Source organism: Alosa sapidissima, chromosome 9 (genome assembly GCF_018492685.1).
Source record: "Alosa sapidissima isolate fAloSap1 chromosome 9, fAloSap1.pri, whole genome shotgun sequence".
In the NCBI taxonomy this organism is placed as follows: Eukaryota; Metazoa; Chordata; class Actinopteri; order Clupeiformes; family Clupeidae; genus Alosa; species Alosa sapidissima.
In genome coordinates, this window is record NC_055965.1 from 34100810 (window position 1) to 34119422 (window position 18613).

Sequence of the window (18613 nt, forward strand, 5' to 3'; positions counted from 1 at the left end):
AAACCGGTAAGAAAAACTATTGTCAAGACAATTAGGCTACTGTACCCCGGAATACAAAAATAAACTTCAGAAAGACAGAAAGTTTGTTGTACTGAATTCATAGTCTCAATGACCGAATCAGTAGATTTACCTGTTGTCAGTTGAGTTTGTTCAATTCATTTATTGTAGGCTAGTAGCCTAGGCAAATATGAAACGGAGATGTAACATGGCTACCGGCGGGATTTTGAACTTGCATGTTTCATGCATTTTAGGGCAAAAAATACCATGGGATTGATGTGTTCTCCATTTGAGGAACGTAATCAATTGCGGACGTGCACAGACAGCTCAGACACAGAACGCATATAGGCCTAGGTTAGGCTACTTTCACTTTCTAGAGTGCGCATTCATTACGTAAAAAATGCTTCATACCAAAACAACGATCAAACATTATCAAATGTGTCATGACGTGTTGTCACAAAATCAAAACCAAAAATCATGTAAGTGTAAGTGTTCTCTCATTGACGCCTGTAGGCCTATAAGGAAAATGCAATTTCAGTTTGTAAAATGTATCCCCCCCCTCCCAACTGAATTAGTCCTCCTATGTGAAGCATAGTATGCACAAACCCGCCTACAGAATGATGGTGGTTTACAGGTCATAAGTATACGTGATCAAATGCACAAACCCGCCTACAGAATGATGGTGGTTTACAGGTCATGAGTATACGTGATCAAATGCACAAACCCGTCTACAGAATGATGGTGGTTTACAGGTCATAAGTATACGTGATCAAATGCACTAAGATCTTCTCTGAACAATTGTGTCTCATCAGCTTAGAGACGAGCTTAGAGAGAAGACTTAACCACAAAGCTGACCTGTGTGTGTGTGACTGATTGCAGGAATGTATTTCACACACACAGAAACCACCCACATTCACTGAAGCACATCATTGGAGAATAAAGGAGAATCAATTTGCTGGACGGCTGGGCTGCATTATTATTGATGCACGCTCAGTGTTTGCAGATACTCACTATACTGTGTGTCCTGCACATGGATTCAAACCTGCAAACTTGCAGCACCTCGGTCAGGATGGATAAAATCTATGAAGCGGAGGTGTATGTGAAAGATCACTGGATTTCTATCAGAAAGACTCAGGGAGGTACAATGAAAGTTAACACACGTTTTAATCCATCAAAAGGATATACAAATGGCATAAGCAACAATAAGACAGTCTTTGGCATAGGCCCCGTCCTCGGTCCAGGTCACCGAGTGTGCAGACCCTTGCAGATCCTGCCGGTATGAGACGGCAGGGGCGGAGCCTACCCCCTGGACATCTGGACAAGGCCAAACTGGTGGTGGTTAGGGAGGGAGGGTGGGAACATCGAAAATCGGCACCTGAAAGCAACAGGCAGGTGCAAAGTAAAGTGATTATAAAGGCTGATGCAGACTGGTGATTGGTCGGAAGTAATGAATGAATGAGTGACGCATGCATTGAGTCTTCCTGACAGAATTTAACGCTAAGCTTCCATTTCTATCAGAAAGACTCAGGGAGGTACAATGAAAGTTAACACACGTTTTAATCCATCAAAAGGATATACAAATGGCATAAGCAACAATAAGACAGTCTTTGGCATAGGCCCCGTCCTCGGTCCAGGTCACCGAGTGTGCAGACCCTTGCAGATCCTGCCGGTATGAGACGGCAGGGGCGGAGCCTACCCCCAAAGAATAAGAAATAAAGATACCCACCAGAATGCTTAGATGGTTATCCTCTCTGAAATAGAGCATAACAATATTAAACAGTGCATGTTGTATTATCCGGTTGAGCTCGGGAGATGAATCAGAGAAAGCGAGACAGACAGCAGAGACACATGAAGAATATACTTAATTAACTTAATAAAATAAACTGATGATTTGATGAGGATGATTATGATGATGGATTCAACCACCTGTGACTCAAATTCTATGATTGATTTAAAGTTATGGAAGGGAATTGAGCTTGCAGATGTTCAATCCATTGAACAAGACTGCTTGAGTGACTAGTGCTTGCAGAAGCTTAGCTTAAGGGTTAACTAACAACGTGCAGGGCGATGAGCTTGCAATTACAAATGCTCAGGGTCAGTGCAGGGGATGGAGCCTGCAGTTGCAGATGCTCAGGGTCAGTGCAGCAGAATAGAGCTCGCAGTTGCAGATGCTCAGGGTTAGTGCAGCGGGATAGAGCTTGCAGTTGCAGAAGCTCAGGTTAGTGCAGACGAAATAGCGCTTGCAGTTAAAGGAGAATTCCGGTGTGATATTGACCTAAAGTGTATTGAAACATGATACCGAGTGTGAACGTATGTCTCATAGCCCATCTCGGCTTGTCCCCTGCACTCCAAAATCTGGCGCTAGTTAGCCGATGCTACCAACAGCTTTTTCAATAGTGGTGCTTCGGTATCGGGCTAGCCATGCAAATAAATCACTGTTTTACACCCATTTACGAGGCTCAATGTATCTCCACACTTCATTGGTAGACTTCCAAGGGCCCTGACATTTAAAACGAGACATTGAGAACTTTGAAAAAGCACTGGTAGTTTACTTACAAGACGATTTATACAGGCAGTATCTTCACGAAGTTTAGCGTTTGCAGCCATCTTGAATTTAGTCACGATAAGTCGAGCAACGAGTAAGAATGAACAGGTATGATAAGGGATCAGATTCCTAAAATAATTCAGTGAAAATGCATAGATTCCAGTTTCTTCCAGTAGCAGCAACTGGAATCCATGCATTTCCACTGAATTATTTTTGGAATCTGATCCCTTATCATGTCTCGTTTTAAATGTCAGGGCCCTCGGAAGTCTACCAATGAAGTGTGGAGATACATTGAGCCTCGTAAATGGGTGTAAAACAGTGATTTATTTGCATGGCTAGCCCGATGCCGAAGCACCACTATTGGAAAAGCTGTTGGTAGCATCGGCTAACTAGCGCCAGATTTTGGAGTGCAGGGGACAAGCCGAGATGGGCTATGAGACATACGTTCACACTCGGTATCATATTTCAATACACTTTAGGTCAATATCACACCGGAATTCTCCTTTAAAGAAGATTATGACCTGCACAAATGCAACCAAGCCAGTACGGGCACCAGAAACGAAGAGATGAGTAATATGATTAAATTCAGATAACCACCACCAGACATTTGCAAGAGGAAGTACATTGATTACAAAATGCTCAGTAACCATACAGTCCATAGATTCTTGTGAGCCTTGTGACAAGCAAATGGAGTAGCTAGCTCTTAAAGGAACCATATGTAAGATTGTGGCCAAAACTGGTACTGCAATCACTTTCAAAATACTGAAGAGCGATGTATCCCCTCCCCCTCCCCCCTGACTCGAGGTTGCCAACCCTGATGGCGAAACACTACTGACTTCGTGATTAGTAGATAGGTGGAGGGTGGCGCATCAGGCCAAAACGCAACATGACATGACAAAACACAACATCAACATCAGTTGAGGGCTGCAACTTCACTTTTTAAATGACAATATCCTGGCCGGACTACTGTTGTCAGTGATATAAGTATTTGAAATGAACATGATTTCTTAATGTCTAGTGACATATCAGGGCCATTTTATGATTAATTGAAATATTTTTCTTACATACGGTTCCTTTAATTGATAAGCAAGTTGATGCAAAATATTACAGTTTGTGAAATCCATTTGTTACGGTTCAATGGTGAACAGAAGCTGCAAGGACAAGATGTACAGCAGATGAAATTAACAACTACTGTCCATCCGGCAGAGGTAAAGCCATGTTAAAGAAAGCTAAATAGCACGACGTATAGGCCTACTATTAGGATAGAAATGTAAACAAAGCAAGGTTCAGATTAATGAATTATTATGTTGACTTACCCAAAATAACAGCACGGTGTAGTGTCCATGACAGATTATATCCGATTTAAGTACGACCCCTAAATGTGATGACTGTTTCCGTGAGCAAGTCGCATCCTGCAACGGAATGGAGCTAAAGCAGATCCAAGGGCAAGATGAAAAGAGTGAGCCATGCTTTTGCACCTTGCTCTTGGAAAGGCCCCCCAAAATAAGATGAGCAGCATAGGTAACGTTAGCTAAACGAGACAGGAAAACATGAAATAGACATTGTCCATGGGTAATAAGTTCAGAGAGAAAAGGTATAGAGAAACAGATAAAAAGCTTGAGCACTCTCTGGTGAAAAGAAGAAAATGACCAGCATAGTCTGCAGCGATTGCAGCGAGTCGGGGAGCTGCACGAGCTCAGAGCTTTCGTAAGCTCGGTTCTTGCACGGCAAGATGTAATGCAATGTGGTGCAAATCCCCGTGGAAAGTGCTTAATGATCGTTCGGTTCGATAACGATTGATGATTGCGATTTGATGCTGCGATTCGAGTCGACTGTCGAGTCGAGTTGCGTATGTATATGATGAGTGAAGTGGGGTGATGGAAGGATAAAGGAAATTAACTGTTGTGACGTGATTACCCAAGGTTTTGCTTGCAGAAGCTAGACCAAGGGCGGCGGTGCGTAGTGACTACAATGTATTAACGCTTTATTCTGTGCCTAAAGTGCCGGCTGTGCGTAGTGACTGGAGAAGAGTGGCTCGGGTCCAACGTAATTAATATAATGCTAATTAGCTGAGCCGAATAACCACCACCAGACCTTTGCAAGGTAGCTTACCTTAATTGACACTTGCGAGAGCTATTTGCGCATCTAGAAGGGCTTGATCCTAAGGTCTTATATAGGACTCGTAAGCCGACGAAGACCATCTTCCGAGCAACTTGATTGAGGATGCAGGTAATCCTAGAGCGGCTGCTGACGTTGCAGCGCCGAAAGGAAAGGCCAGTATATTGGGAGGTTGAGAGCCCGCAGCTACCAACCGCTGTCGACAAGTGGATTCTGAACCATTGTTTAGACATAGATAACCCAGTGGGTAGAAGAAAGAGAGGTGCATTAGGAGAAGTGTGTGGCGAAGTTTAAGATAGTTGATCATAGAAGTATAGGGACAGAAGAGTTATTTACTTTAGAATCTCTGATAATGACAAAGACCTGAGGTGTCCATTTTAGAATGTTTCAGAATTACACTATAGAAGTGGGAGGAGAAGAGGATGGCTGAGCAAGCCAGATCCTGAGAAGGGTTAAAACCTGGCTGTCAGAACAAAATTCCCCAGAGCGCATGAACCCATAGAAAGCCATGAGGAACACATTCAAGGAGTGAATTGATAGGGAGTGAAAAGAGAGCCAGGGTTAACTAACCAGCAGCAGACCTAAGAACACAACAGGACAAGACAAAATACAATCAACAGATACATAGCTGGAGTACACTAGCACTTATGGATGGTCGCTGAGGATGGTTTAGCATATAACTAAATAAAGACAAGAGATGGAAGAGTAATCCTCATCATGCTGACTGGGTGAAATAAGATTAAATGAGTAACAATGCACTGCTCCAGAGCCAAGAGTAAGTGGGTGTTTAGAATATGTGAACCAGCATCACAGACCTTGTAAATTAAATAGTTAGAGTGAATTGGTGATGTAGACTAATAATTGCAGATTGATTTTATTATAAGACGATTGACAATTATGTGATTGAGATTCGAGGACATATGGATATTTGATAGTGAATTACAAAATCTAATGATTAAACAATGTAAGTTCACTAATGCTGTTGCTCCTCCTGTGGTGGGATAAAGACATGAAGAGTAGGCTACAAGGTTAGCGTATAGCTTAGATGAGGAGGTAAATAAGTTGACATCACATGACCTGGATGAAGTAAGACTAAATATGAACCAAAGCACTGTCCCTCGATGAACGTTTTGGCTATAGGCCTACGTGAACCAGCCCCGCATCCCTGCATGAAGTAGATCGTTACGGTGAGGGTCAGTACTCCACTGCCGACAGATGCATACCCTTAAATTAAAGAGAGAGAGGCATTTACATTAAACGAAGAGGAGCTGCTCCTGAAATTGAAAGATTATTAAGATGTTAAGTAATGAAGAAATGGGAAGGAATGCCATCCCTATGCTTGTGGCTGCCGTGACGTAATGGGAGATTACGAATGACGATAAGCAAAGTGCATTGTGCTTGGAAAAAGTATAAGGGTGAGTGCAGTATTGGCCTGAAGGAGAGTTTGTGCCTGCTAGAGGTGTTGCTCTTTTGGCAAAGAAGAGTTAGAGGAAAGATCTTGTTCTAGTCCCTACAGCCTGAAGACCTGCAAGGAGGAATGGAGTGGTTAGAGAGGAGACATAGCATTTTCAAAAGGACCTAGCACACGGCAAATAAACAGCCATGATACATAACGTTGCCATTAGTTAAATCAACGAACACAATGTATGGGCCTACATATTATGTAGACACATAACCAATGACAGTAACAGACGATGACAGACAATAATGATCAGCCAGACATGAGATAATGAAAATAAGATTAATATGGCCTTCAGGTGCATCGGAAATATTACGTAATATTACAAACCATATTTGCGTTGTTAGCGATACGACGTTAACCTCATTAAGCACTAGGATCTAACACGAGACTAGGGTGAAAGAGAACCTCCAAGCCGCAGAACTTGTCTCTTTCCGTTGATAAGACCGGGCGGACAACCCGAACAGTGGCACAATTTGGCCTACCTTACTCTCCGACGTTTACTATGCTACATTAATGGAAACCCCCGAGACTTTGGTGAGCTGCGTCCAACTCAGTTGAAGCGAACGTAAGGTAGGCTAAGCTACTGGTCTGTGACTGCATCACATGTTAAAGTTGTAGCGAAGTGAATGACTAGCTACCCGTGCATGGATACGGAACATCGAAAATCGGCACCTGAAAGCAACAGGCAGGTGCAAAGTAAAGTGATTATAAAGGCTGATGCAGACTGGTGATTGGTCGGAAGTAATGAATGAATGAGTGACGCATGCATTGAGTCTTCCTGACAGAATGTAACGCTAAAGCTTCCATTTCTCTCACTTATTTATGGGCAAACTGGTGATTCCCAGCCCATCTTCGCTGCTAAAGAACGAGGCCTTTCCTGGGTGCTGGTTGACATCACCTGTTTCAAATCACATTGTTAATAAATTGTTTTAGCTCATGATAGCCTAAAATCATTTTCAACATTTGATATGTTGTCTGTGTTCTTTTGGCAACTAAACATGAGCTTATGAGATTTGCAGATTATAACATTTTGTTTTTATTCACATTTTACACAACATCCCAACTTTTACTGTTTTGGGATTTGCCATATTGCAGCAAGGTACACATTCATTTTAAAGCCAGTAGGAAGAAGGGGAGGTGCGTTTAGAATGCCCACCTCATTGTCCATCCAGCTGATCCGATTAAGTACCAGTATTTAAGATAACTGCTAAGACACTGCACATATTTATATTTAATTTATATTACTGTACACCATCTTCTGCACTGCAAAAACTGCTTATCTAACAAAATCTAACCAAGTGATAAAAACTAGTTGGTATTGTTTTCAGTATAAAGAGACTTACCTAGCGCTTTCTTGTGAAATCATTTGACTTAATTAAAAAAAAATTGACTTATTTTAAGACATCTCATCTTGAAAACAAGCAAATTTGTCTGCCAGTGCGTTAAGCAAATTTGTCCTAAAAACAAGAAAATTTGTCTGCCAGTGCGTTGAGCAATTTTTCTTGATAAGACTCCTTAAAATAAGTTAAAGTCTTCTTAAATTAAGTCAAAATGATCTTTTGAGAGGGCGCTAGGTAAGTCTTTTCATACTAAAAACAATACCAAATAGATTTTTTAATCTGAATATAAGATCAATAACACTTGGTTAGAATTCATTTTTTGCAGTGTGTAAACTAACTGTATACTACTGTCTACATTTCCTGTTTTGTCTATGCACCACCTCTCTATACTTTGCACTTTTCTGCTTTTTTGTGTTAGCACTAGTTAGACACAAACTGCATTTAGTTGTCTTTGTACTTGTACTCTGCACAATGACAATAGTGTTGAATCTATCAAAGGGAGTAAAAGGGTCCCATGCTTCTCATCCTGTGATCTTCAGGTTCAGGCTCCCTCATGTTCTCCACAAAGTCGTTGGCGTAGTTCAGGATCTCTCTCAGTGTGAACAGCAGCAGTGCATCCATATCAGGGTTGAGCTGCTTCTCCTCATGGTAGTTCTTTACTGGGAAGATACAACTCATGGGGACTCCCAGGGCATCGCTACATGCTTGCGCCTAGAACACACACACACACACACACACACACACATTTATTTATTGATTTATATTTATTTCACATTAGACATTTGAATGCATATTTCAAGTGTTTCCATTCGGAGTTTTTTATTTGAATAGTTAGGCAGAGCACCAAGTCAATGAAATAATTCACCTTTCGATGGATGCTCCTGCTCCTGTACACATGTTTGATGTCCTCTTGCACAAGAGGGCAAGCCAGATCCACCTTTGTCAAGATGACCACATGAGGGATCCCTGAAGTAAAATAATGATGATAATGAAAATAATGAACGTATACAGCATACAAGAAGTTGTGGTGTTTTTTTTTTTGGAGTAAGCATAAGAAAGTAAAGAAACAGGGTATAAACTAGCTCAAGGAATGCAGCAGTTGCATGCAATGGACACAACATAACACAAAGGAATGCATTTCATCATAATTCATAAGTTGTTACTAACTTAATAAATTTAGTTCATTATTAGCTTCTCACCAGAATCACAAGCTATTTGTCTGATGTTTTGCATCCTCCTGATGAGATCACTGTCCATACAGCCATTAACTGTGAAGTTGATAACTGGAATGACGAACACCAAGCAGTGAACCATGTCATTCACAGTTGGGCGGCTGTTGTATCCTGTGTCTTCTTCTGAGCATGGCTTTACAGGATTAAACTGCAGAGAGAGAGAGAGAGAGAGAAAGAAAAAGATAAAGAGAGAAAGAGAGGGGGGTGTCACTAAAATGTGCCTTGATATAAATGTTGATGTGGATCACTGTCTCTTTTTTGAAAGTGAGTGTCCTTATGTCTATGTTGTTGTACCGTATAGCCATTTTTGATGTGACCTTCCAAAATCTTGATGATGTCACGAGGTTGCACTCCGCAATCCTTTCCATTCTCCAGGCCCATGACGTCACTGATGACAAATGGCAGATTCCTCGCACGTTCATCTTCAAATTGGTTGGTTGTATACTAATAACATTAACACACACATTGGAAGCAATTATAATAAGGGCCGTTGCTAATTCCTACTGCATAATATTGATTACTAGCCACCTTTCATTTAACTGTTGTGTTACGGTCATTTCTTTTTCCTCTCATCAATATTGTTAATTTATTCTGACTATCATTGTGCTCCATTACTTTGTTAACACAGGGCATCTGAACACATAAAACAAATTTAGCTCATTTTCATTACTGTTTGTTTTATTTAACTTTAGAACACAGATGTGTATTCCCGGTCAAAAATGACCAGGCATTAAACATGAATGGGTGAGTAAATGATCATTGTATAAAGTTGAGTCCAGACACATCTCATTCCCACTCTTTGCGTCTATGCTAGAGCCCACTGGAACCTTTCCCCAATAGAATCTTCCCCTTTCTGACTTGCATGAGCTCAGGTCTATGAGGCCTGCAGGCCATAAATAGCAAATGGAAGTTCAAAACTGGTAATAGCCAATAGAACTTAAGTTGACACAAAGGCCTATGGCAACATTAGATGATAATATATGTGATACTGTGACCGGAAACACACAACTAGTAAACATGAAATGAACACAGCAGGGTTAACTTGGCCATTGCATCAATACAACAATGTGGCCTGCCTACTGATTAGAGAAACTGTCTCACTGTCTTAGTACAGCTTTTGCCACCAGCTGCCACTGTGCAAGCTGTATTGACCATCCTGTTCTTGAAGACACTGTTTACAGACTGGATGAAGCTGGACTTTCCGGCTCCAACAGGGCCAATCACAAGGATGTGGAGATGCTCAACAGCAGGATTCTTGAGTTGAAGTTTCCTTAGATTCTTCTTAATCTCTTTGTTTTGACTATTACAGTAGTCAAATACAGTACAAAAACAAACAAATGACATGTTCATGGTAAATTTAATTCGGTAACATGTCACGGTAAGGGTATGTGAATTATCATGAGTTCATGTGTGAATGAATTCATGATTTATGCATTACTTCATTCCTATCTAATGAATCATTAAGAATTAATGGATTTAGATAGATAGATAGATAGATAGATAGATAGATAGATACTTAGTACAAGTATATATACTCTTTTGATCCCGTGAGGGAAATTTGGTCTCTGCAGTGAAGTGAAGCACACACTAATCCCGGCGTAGTGAGCTGCCTGCTATAACAGCGGCGCTCGGGGAGCAGTGAGGGGTTAGGCGCCTTGCTCAAGGGCACTTCAGCCGTGGCCCACTGGTCGGCAACCCTCCGGTTACAAGTCCAGAGTGCTAACTAGTGGGCCACGGCTGCCCCCAATACTTTATTGATCCCCAAGGGAAAATTCAAGTTAATTTAGCATGATCATCATGATTACATGAATTAAAGTCACTTTTAAATGTGATGCTAGCAGGCGAGAAGCTCATGGTCTAATCAGATTCAATGATCTATGCTAGGCCAGAGTTAAAACTGGTATCGCCAGACTCAGAAAACAGCTGGATGAATTGGAGAAAAGTAAAAATCCATTATTTAACTCAAGGGGAGGTGGGAAATGAGTGGAATATCCCTTTAAGGGTAATGCAAGGATTTTGTATTTAATTAGGTGTGCCTGATCGATTTGAGGGCCGCTTGGGACAAATATGCCAGGGATGATACTTGGTCCCAGTCTGCCCCTGTTTATGTATGAGGTCACAAATGACAGACTATGAACTTACGTCAATCCCTGATGATTCATGAGATATTAAGGAATGAAGTAGTACATAAATCATGAATAAATTAATACATAAATTCAGGATAATTCATGTACCCTTACCGTAATCAACTGTTTACATATGTAGGAATGTTGCAGAATATGTTGTGTTCCATTTCTCATCAAATTCACAAATGCATCAACTATGAAAAAGTAACAGACAGAGAAGATGATACTCTACAGTACATTGTCCCCCAGTTGATTTCACACCAGCCAGTTTCCATCACTAGAAGACACAGAAGACCAATGAGATGGAACAAGGTTTGTGTTGTGTCTATATAGCATGTCTACCTGTACATGTATGTGTGTGCATTTTGGTGTGGAAGGGGGCTTATTGGATACTTACATTGTTCAGATGGAGGTGATTCTTTAGACCAGAAATCCCCCATTTTGTCCTGCCAGAATGAAACCAAGATTGGTGTGTTCTCTATTAGATGTCAACTCTAGTACTGTAGCAATGCATATACAATAACTGGGTGATAGCAGCAGGGGTGGAAAGAGTACTATGGCAAAGTGTAAAGTGAATAACCTAAAGCCCGCCTGTTCCGTGTCATGACTGGCAAAGCGTAAAGTCAAACAACAGGCAAAGTGTCTGATGAATAACCTAAATCTACTGTGTCCGGGAGCATTGAGCTATTCCAGTCCAGTCCAACTAAATTATTGGTTACTGGTTTAGCGGGCCAAAATAATAGCCTATTGGTGGGCAGGGAGCCTATTTACTCTGACTTCTTTTGCATGATTTTGTCTACTTAAGGCTTACAGTAGGTCCATATCTAAATATCTGCAGCAATCATTTGTGACTGTCAAGGACCTACAGCCAGCATATTGACTCACACAGAAGCAAAACAGACAAAAACTAAAAGAAAAGAAGAAAAAGTGAATTAATGAAGAATTTGGTTCCAAAATTCTATTTCTACTTTTAAAAAAAAACATGAATAAGTCATGTTATTTATTTGTGTATTACAGATAATATCAATGAAAGTTGTGTTGCAGTTGTGTTGATTTGATTGAGTAAAGATAAATCAAAATAACAATACCAAATTATAATTCTACTGAAATTATCTAGAAAGCAAAATGTGTAAAAAAGACTTATGAACATTCCTAAAAATAGTGTTTTGGAACCAAACTCTTCAATTGTTCTGTTACCTTTATATGATTTCAGTCCCCCTCTGTAATCTGAATTATCCACAGAAAATGTCCACCTGAACAGCCAGCACTAACAAATATCAATCCAATAGTGACGAACAGAACGACTCCCTCTGCAAAGATAAATGTTCCTGATCGCAGATTCTCACGTCTGCTCTGATGTCATCTGTCTATTTAATGTGTAGCAGCATTCTGTCCATCAGGTTATTTGCAGTCATCTGTTCATTGACACACACCTCCCAACAGGATAAACCAAGAATTCATCATATGTAAAGAATTCAAAACAAACGACAAAAGAAAGGATGAGGGGGTCAGGACGAGGCCATAGAAGAGAAGAAAAGCTATCTCTCAAGATATAGATCTGAGACACATATGCTTATTTCATTAATACTCCTATCCTCCAGTAATATTAACAATATTAAAGAGTATTAATTTATCTACTATCTATTTCACTAATTTTTCATTAGGAACTAATGATTTAGCCTATAGGGTACCTATGGATGTTGGACAGTGCCCCAAACCATCTGTGATTCACTGAAGTATCTATAAAATGCTGTCAGTATGGATGGATAGACCCGAAGTCTGCAAAGTTTACAGAGGAGAAAGAGGCGCTACTGACACTTGGAGTGAATGGTATGAGTGTTCGGTTGGAAGTTGATAATAAAACCATGATCGGACCGCTGCCCACTTTACAAGGATCAATTCAAAACTAAACATGAGTTACATTCATATCATACATTTACAGATATTTTGGAATATTTGGAATATTTTGGAATCATATCGTAGTAGCGCCTTACATGGTTGAGGTTACAGATAGAGTGTAAGTTGCAGTTTTGAGTCCAGTGTAAGACAATGCTCAAACCGTATAATCCCATTTAGCAAGCATGTTAAGTTCACTCATCACCTCAGGCATCAGACAAGACATTTGGCGTCAACGGCAAACAGTTGTCTGCCGTTGTTTAAAATATCAAAGGTCATAGATGTCTATCTCTGCGGTCAGTTATCATGATGTCAAAACAGGTTTGTCAACCACACGGAATGACATTTTTACTTTCAAGAAAGGGCTATTATTTTTATGGGCCCCTTTGTCTTATTGAGATGCACCAAACAAAGCAGTCAAAACAAATTCAATTCAATTCAATTTCAATTTATTGTGCTTATAGAGCGCCAGAACATTAAACATGTATCATGGCGCTTTACAGAATGTAGGCAATCAGAGAAAAATAAATAAAAAAAGAAAAGAAAGAAAGAGAGAGGCCCATGGGTAACAGAGAGGCCCATGGGTAACAGGGGCGAGGAAAACTCCCTAGAATTGGAGATACATATAGGAAGAAACCTGGAGCAGATCCATGACTCAAGGGCCTGACCCATCTGCCTAGGGTCAATACAGGACAGTAAGGTCTGTATACTGTACATGACAAATGCATAGTCAGGTGTTCAGAATAGGACATGGTGTTTAAAGCCACCTGAGGTGAAAGTTATAAGAGGTGGGATGATTAAGTATCCGGTATGATAATGCATTAATCATGATTTAGTGAGAGAAAGTGCAAATAGTCCGGCGTTGGAATTGTCCAGAGGAAGGGAGATGTCAGGGGGCATGTGGTGGGTCGGCAGACGGACCAGGAATCCGGGCAGAGTTGTCATAGGCAGGTGATGGGGCTGTACGGGCCAGGAATCCAGATAGGGGGACAGTAATAGGGCAGTCGAGGATGATATATGATGTAATTATATATGGTAAGATGTAAATCCTTTGGTTGGTCAGTAGTACCATGTATTCATTCACATAGGTGCTTTATGTGCTGACAGGCCAGATGGTAGGGCTATTGTTATGAGAGTATTAAAATATGTTATTTTTTACGGGAAAATATTAAAACGGAAAGACAGCTGGAAGAAAAATTTAAAATGCATGAGAAACCCGAAAAAAAAATGGTACAGTTGACAGGTATGGGCAGGCTATCGAATGTTGAACAACTGAATAACGTTTCATCCAACCTTTATTTAAAATCTCATAATTTTGGGGGCTTCCGGTTTGGGATATGTAGTGACAAGACGTGCAAACGAGTGTCTCCTGATACCTTGGATTTAATTACCTTGAAACTCCCTATTATACAGACTGCCATCGAGTTAATAGTTTCAGTTGATTGTTTTATTTAATTTGTTACCAAAATCACACGTTCGGAACATGCCAAGTTCTCAGAAAAACAAAGGAGATACAGAGTCGAAGAAATCAACGCTTAGTAGCAGAGTGGCTAATATGGCGACGGCTACAGCTAGTAACGAACTCGCAGTGATGCTAACAGCAGAAATGGAAAAGCAACGTGAAAATCTTAGAGGACATGGCTGCACTCATTGAAGCCTCTCTGGCGCCTATCCAGTCATCTATAACGGGAAATGGTGGATACACTGGGACAAAGAGTTACATCTGTGGAGAGCACTGCGGGCGAGAACTTTGAAACACTCTCTAAAGTGTAGAAAGCCATCTCTGAACTACAGGCTGTGAATGCTACACTGGTAGAGCGCGTCGATGACTTGGAGAACCGTTCTCGGAGAGCAAACCTCCGCATAATAAACATGCCAGAGGGTAGTGAGCCCAACGGTGATATGATGGCTTTCATCTCCACGCTTTTGAAAGACACAATGGGAAAATCAGGTGTTTGCCTGAACTAGAAAGGGCACATCGTGCTCTTATGCAGAAACCCAAAGACGGTCATCGACCTCGAGCCATCATTGTTGCTTTCCACCGCTATCAAGACAAGGAGAGGGCATTACCGCTGGGCTAGGCAGAACGAGATGCAGTATAAGGGACATACATTGAGGCTATATCCTGACCTTAGTGCCAACCTCTCTAAGAAACGAGCAGCTTACAAGTCCGTCAAATCAGCTCTGTACCAGAAGGGAATTCAATTCAGGCTTCTCTACCCGGCGCGCCTACGAGTGTCTTATGGAGGGGAGACGCCGACGTTCGAGATACCATCGGATGCTGAGGCGTTCTACGCTCGGAAAATTGAGAGGAAGGCCGACATTTCTGATGGTCCTGAACATGAGGATTAACTGAACACTGGCTATCCAATGACGCTGGGTAAAGTAAAAGCCACGGCTAACTCAGTGTAGCCTAATTCTTGACTAGCAACGTTATCATACATTAATCCCTGGTTTCAAGACTTTTGGATTCGTTATTTTATTATGGCATGTTTAAGTGTTATTTCATATTTCAAAGTTTAGATGATTAAGGTGAATTGTTGGAAGTGTTTAGAAGGGGGACGAATCCTGCGCGCTGCCAGTTTGGCAGAGAAAAGGAATGTTCTGGGGATGCTCGGGCTAATGACTGGACCATTTTTCTTTTCTATATTTACTGTACATTTTTGGGATTGTATGTTTTTTCTGTCGAAGGAGGGAGGCGTGACATCTACATGGTTATATATGGACAAAAGGAGTCATGTACACTACATTTATAACTTTATGGTGTGGCTATGACTAACAGTTTACAGGGTGGGTGTGGGGGGTCAACGATCAGTTTCGCATCATGGAACATTAAAGGGCTCAACAGCCCAGTAAAGAGATCTAAAATATTTACTCACCTTAAGAATTTAAAAACTGATATTATATTTCTTCAAGAAACTCACCTACGTAATTCTGACCAAGTACGTTTAAAAAACAGTGGGTGGGACAAATCTTTCATTCTGGTTTTAATTCTAAAGCAAGAGGAACAGCAATACTACTACACAAGAAAATTCAGTTTACCTCTTCTGGTGTTATATCTGATTCACAAGGCCGCTATGTTATAGTCTCTGGACGGCTTTTTCATACACCTGTTCTACTAGTAAACCTGTACGCTCCTAACTGGGATGATGCAGGGTTTGTGCAACAACTTGTCGGTAAACTGCCAAATCTAAATTCTCATTTTTGGATTTTAGGAGGTGACTTTAACTGTGTCATGGACCCAAATTTAGACAGATCCAACCCTAAAGTACATACCCTATCGAAAATGGCCAGTACATTTTTAGAATTTTTTGAACATGCAGCATGTGTAGATCCTTGGCGCATTTTGAATCCTCAAGGCAAAACTTTCTCATTTTTTTCTAATGTCCATCATTCATACTCGAGAATTGATTACTTTTTCATTGATCAAAAACTGATGAGCTCCTTAGAGAAGGTTGAATATGGTGCCATCGTAGAATCAGATCACGCCCCCATACTTATGGATCTTTCTTTCAGTCACATCTATACTAGTCGTCCTCAGTGGCGCTTTAATACTACATTATTATCAGATGAGATGTTTTGCAGTTTGATCTCTATAGCCATCAATAGTTTTTTAGAAACTAATAGAACAGACTCAGTTTCTCCATCATTACTTTGTGAAACACTTAAAGTTGTTATTAGAGGGGAAATAATAATAATAATAATAATAATAATAATAATAATAATAATAATAGCATATTCAGCCTATCAAAATAAAGAGAGAGAAATAGAAAAAGACAACAGTTGATGGATTCAATATTTGATCTCGATAGGAAGTGTTCCACATCTCCAAGTCCATTACTCTACAAAGAGAGAATAGATCTTCAGACTCAGTATAATTTACTTTCTACTTCAGAAACAGAGCAACTTATTATGCGATCACGTGGGATGTTTTATGAACATGGTGAAAAGGCAGGCCGGCTTTTGGCTCATCAACTAAAATCTAAATCTGCATCACAACATATTTCTCAAATTGAAGATACTACAGGAAAGCTGATCACAGACCCTTTAAAAATAAATGATATCTTTAAAAACTACTATTTTGAGTTGTATAGTACGGAATCATTTAAAGACACATCACTTTTTTTACATTTTTTTGATAGAATACAGGTTTCCACCCTCTCTGATGGCCAAAAAGAACAATTAGATCAACCGCTGAGCCTTAAAGAGGTCACCTTTGCCATCTCTGCCATGCAAAACGGGAAGGCCCCAGGGCCTGATGGCTTCCCAATTGATTTTTAGAAGAAATGTTCTGGTCAGCTAGCCCCCCTGCTGTTAGATGTGTTTAACCACTCCTTGCCCCCCTGCTGTTAATCAAGTTTGCAAAATTAATCTTACATTTGAGGACTAGCGATTTCACAAACACACAATGGTAATTACTTTATTTTTCAGGGATTTAGCAACATAGTTCTCAGTGTTAAGTGTTAAGCCAACCTGTCCCGTGGCATCAAGGAAGCAAAAAAGGAATACACTCACAAGATAACCACCCACTTCAAAGACAGCAGGAACGCACAAAGCCTATGGCAGGGCATTCAGGCCCTCACGGACTACAAGCCCGCGCCACAGAGCTGTGAGAGCAACATCCCTCTGCTCAACAACCTGAACCGCTTCTTTGCTCGCTTTGAAGCACAAAACAGCACCTGCCCACAGAAGACACATCCCCCTCTACATGAGCAGCCCCTGTGCCTCTCTGCCGACAGCGTGAAGAGGACACTTGCTGCTATCAACACCCGTAAGGCAACAGGTCCAGACAACATCCCAGGTCGTGCGCTGAAGGACTGCGCAGGGGAGCTTAAGGATGTCTTCACAGACATCTTTAACACTTCCCTGAAGCAAGCCATCGTCCCATCATGTTTCAAAGCTGCCACCATCATACCTGTGCCGAAGAAAACTGCTCCATCCTGCTTCAATGACTACCGCCCTGTGGCACTGACACCCATCATCATGAAGTGCTTCGAGCGGCTTGTCATGTCACATATCAAAGCCATTCTCCCCCCCACCCTGGACCCCTTCCAGTTTGCATACCGAGCCAAACGGTCTACAGAGGATGCAATCTGCTCTGCCCTCCACCCAGCCCTCACCCACCTGGAAAAAAGAGACTCATATGTGAGATTGCTGTTTATAGACTTCAGTTCTGCATTCAACACCATAATACCACAACAACTCATCTGCAAACTTGACAAACTGGGACTCAGTACCTACCTCTGCAACTGGCTACTGGACTTCCTCTGTCAGAGGCCCCAAGTAGTACGTGTTGGCAACAATACCTCAAGCAGCATCACACTGAGCACAGGGGCCCCCCAAGGCTGCGTGCTCAGTCCGCTTCTCTTCACCCTGCTGACGCATGACTGCACTGCAACCTACAGCAACAATCACATAGTGAAATTTGCTGACGACACAACTCTGGTGGGTCTCATCACTAAGGGCGACGAGACTCAATACAGGTTGGAGGTCGACCATCTGACCACGTGGTGCAGGGACAACAACCTCCTGCTGAACGTCAGCAAGACCAAAGAGATTGTTGTTGACTTCCGGAGAGGTCACACCCAACACCTGCCACTGACCATCGACGGTGCTGTGGTGGAGAGAGCGAGCAGCACCAAATTCCTGGGGGTGCACATCAGTGAAGACCTCTCCTGGACCACCAACACTGCATCACTGGCGAAGAGAGCTCAGCGCCGCCTGTACTTCCTGCGGAAACTCAGGCGAGCAAGTGCTCCACCAGCCATCATGACCACATTCTACCGAGGCACCATTGAGAGCATCCTCTCCAGCTGTATCGCTGTGTGGGGCGGAAGCTGCACTGAATACAACAGGAAAGCCCTGCAGCGCATAGTGAACACAGCTGGAAGGATTAT

At 41.5% G+C, this 18613-nt stretch overlaps 2 protein-coding genes across 2 annotated transcripts in view; both read right to left on the reverse strand.

The window, feature by feature from the left end:
- The window catches only part of LOC121718954 (interferon-induced protein 44-like), a 163054-nt gene that overhangs the window by 58078 nt on the left and 86363 nt on the right, over positions 1-18613 (reverse strand). The window lies entirely within an intron of this gene.
- LOC121718965 (interferon-induced protein 44-like) lies at positions 7858-12247 on the reverse strand. Its single transcript, XM_042104434.1, has 8 exons — positions 12018-12247; positions 11218-11266; positions 11058-11097; positions 9796-9994; positions 8989-9138; positions 8662-8842; positions 8328-8428; positions 7858-8173 (listed from the first exon to the last, which is right to left on the reverse strand). Exons 2-8 carry the CDS (start codon positions 11258-11260, stop codon positions 7955-7957), a joined length of 933 nt encoding a protein of 310 aa, XP_041960368.1. The 5' UTR covers positions 11261-11266; positions 12018-12247; the 3' UTR covers positions 7858-7954.

Excerpts from the sequence above, each read along its gene's own strand:
- LOC121718965 (XM_042104434.1), bottom strand. The coding sequence starts at position 11,260 with ATGGGGGATTTCTGGTCTAAAGAATCACCTCCATCTGAACAAT. Across the intron at positions 11,098-11,217 it reads ATCACCTCCATCTGAACAAT|TGATGGAAACTGGCTGGTGT; the intron begins GTAAGTATCCAA and ends TGTGTCTTCTAG. Across the intron at positions 9,139-9,795 it reads GCAAAAGCTGTACTAAGACA|TATACAACCAACCAATTTGA; the intron begins GTGAGACAGTTT and ends TAATGTTATTAG.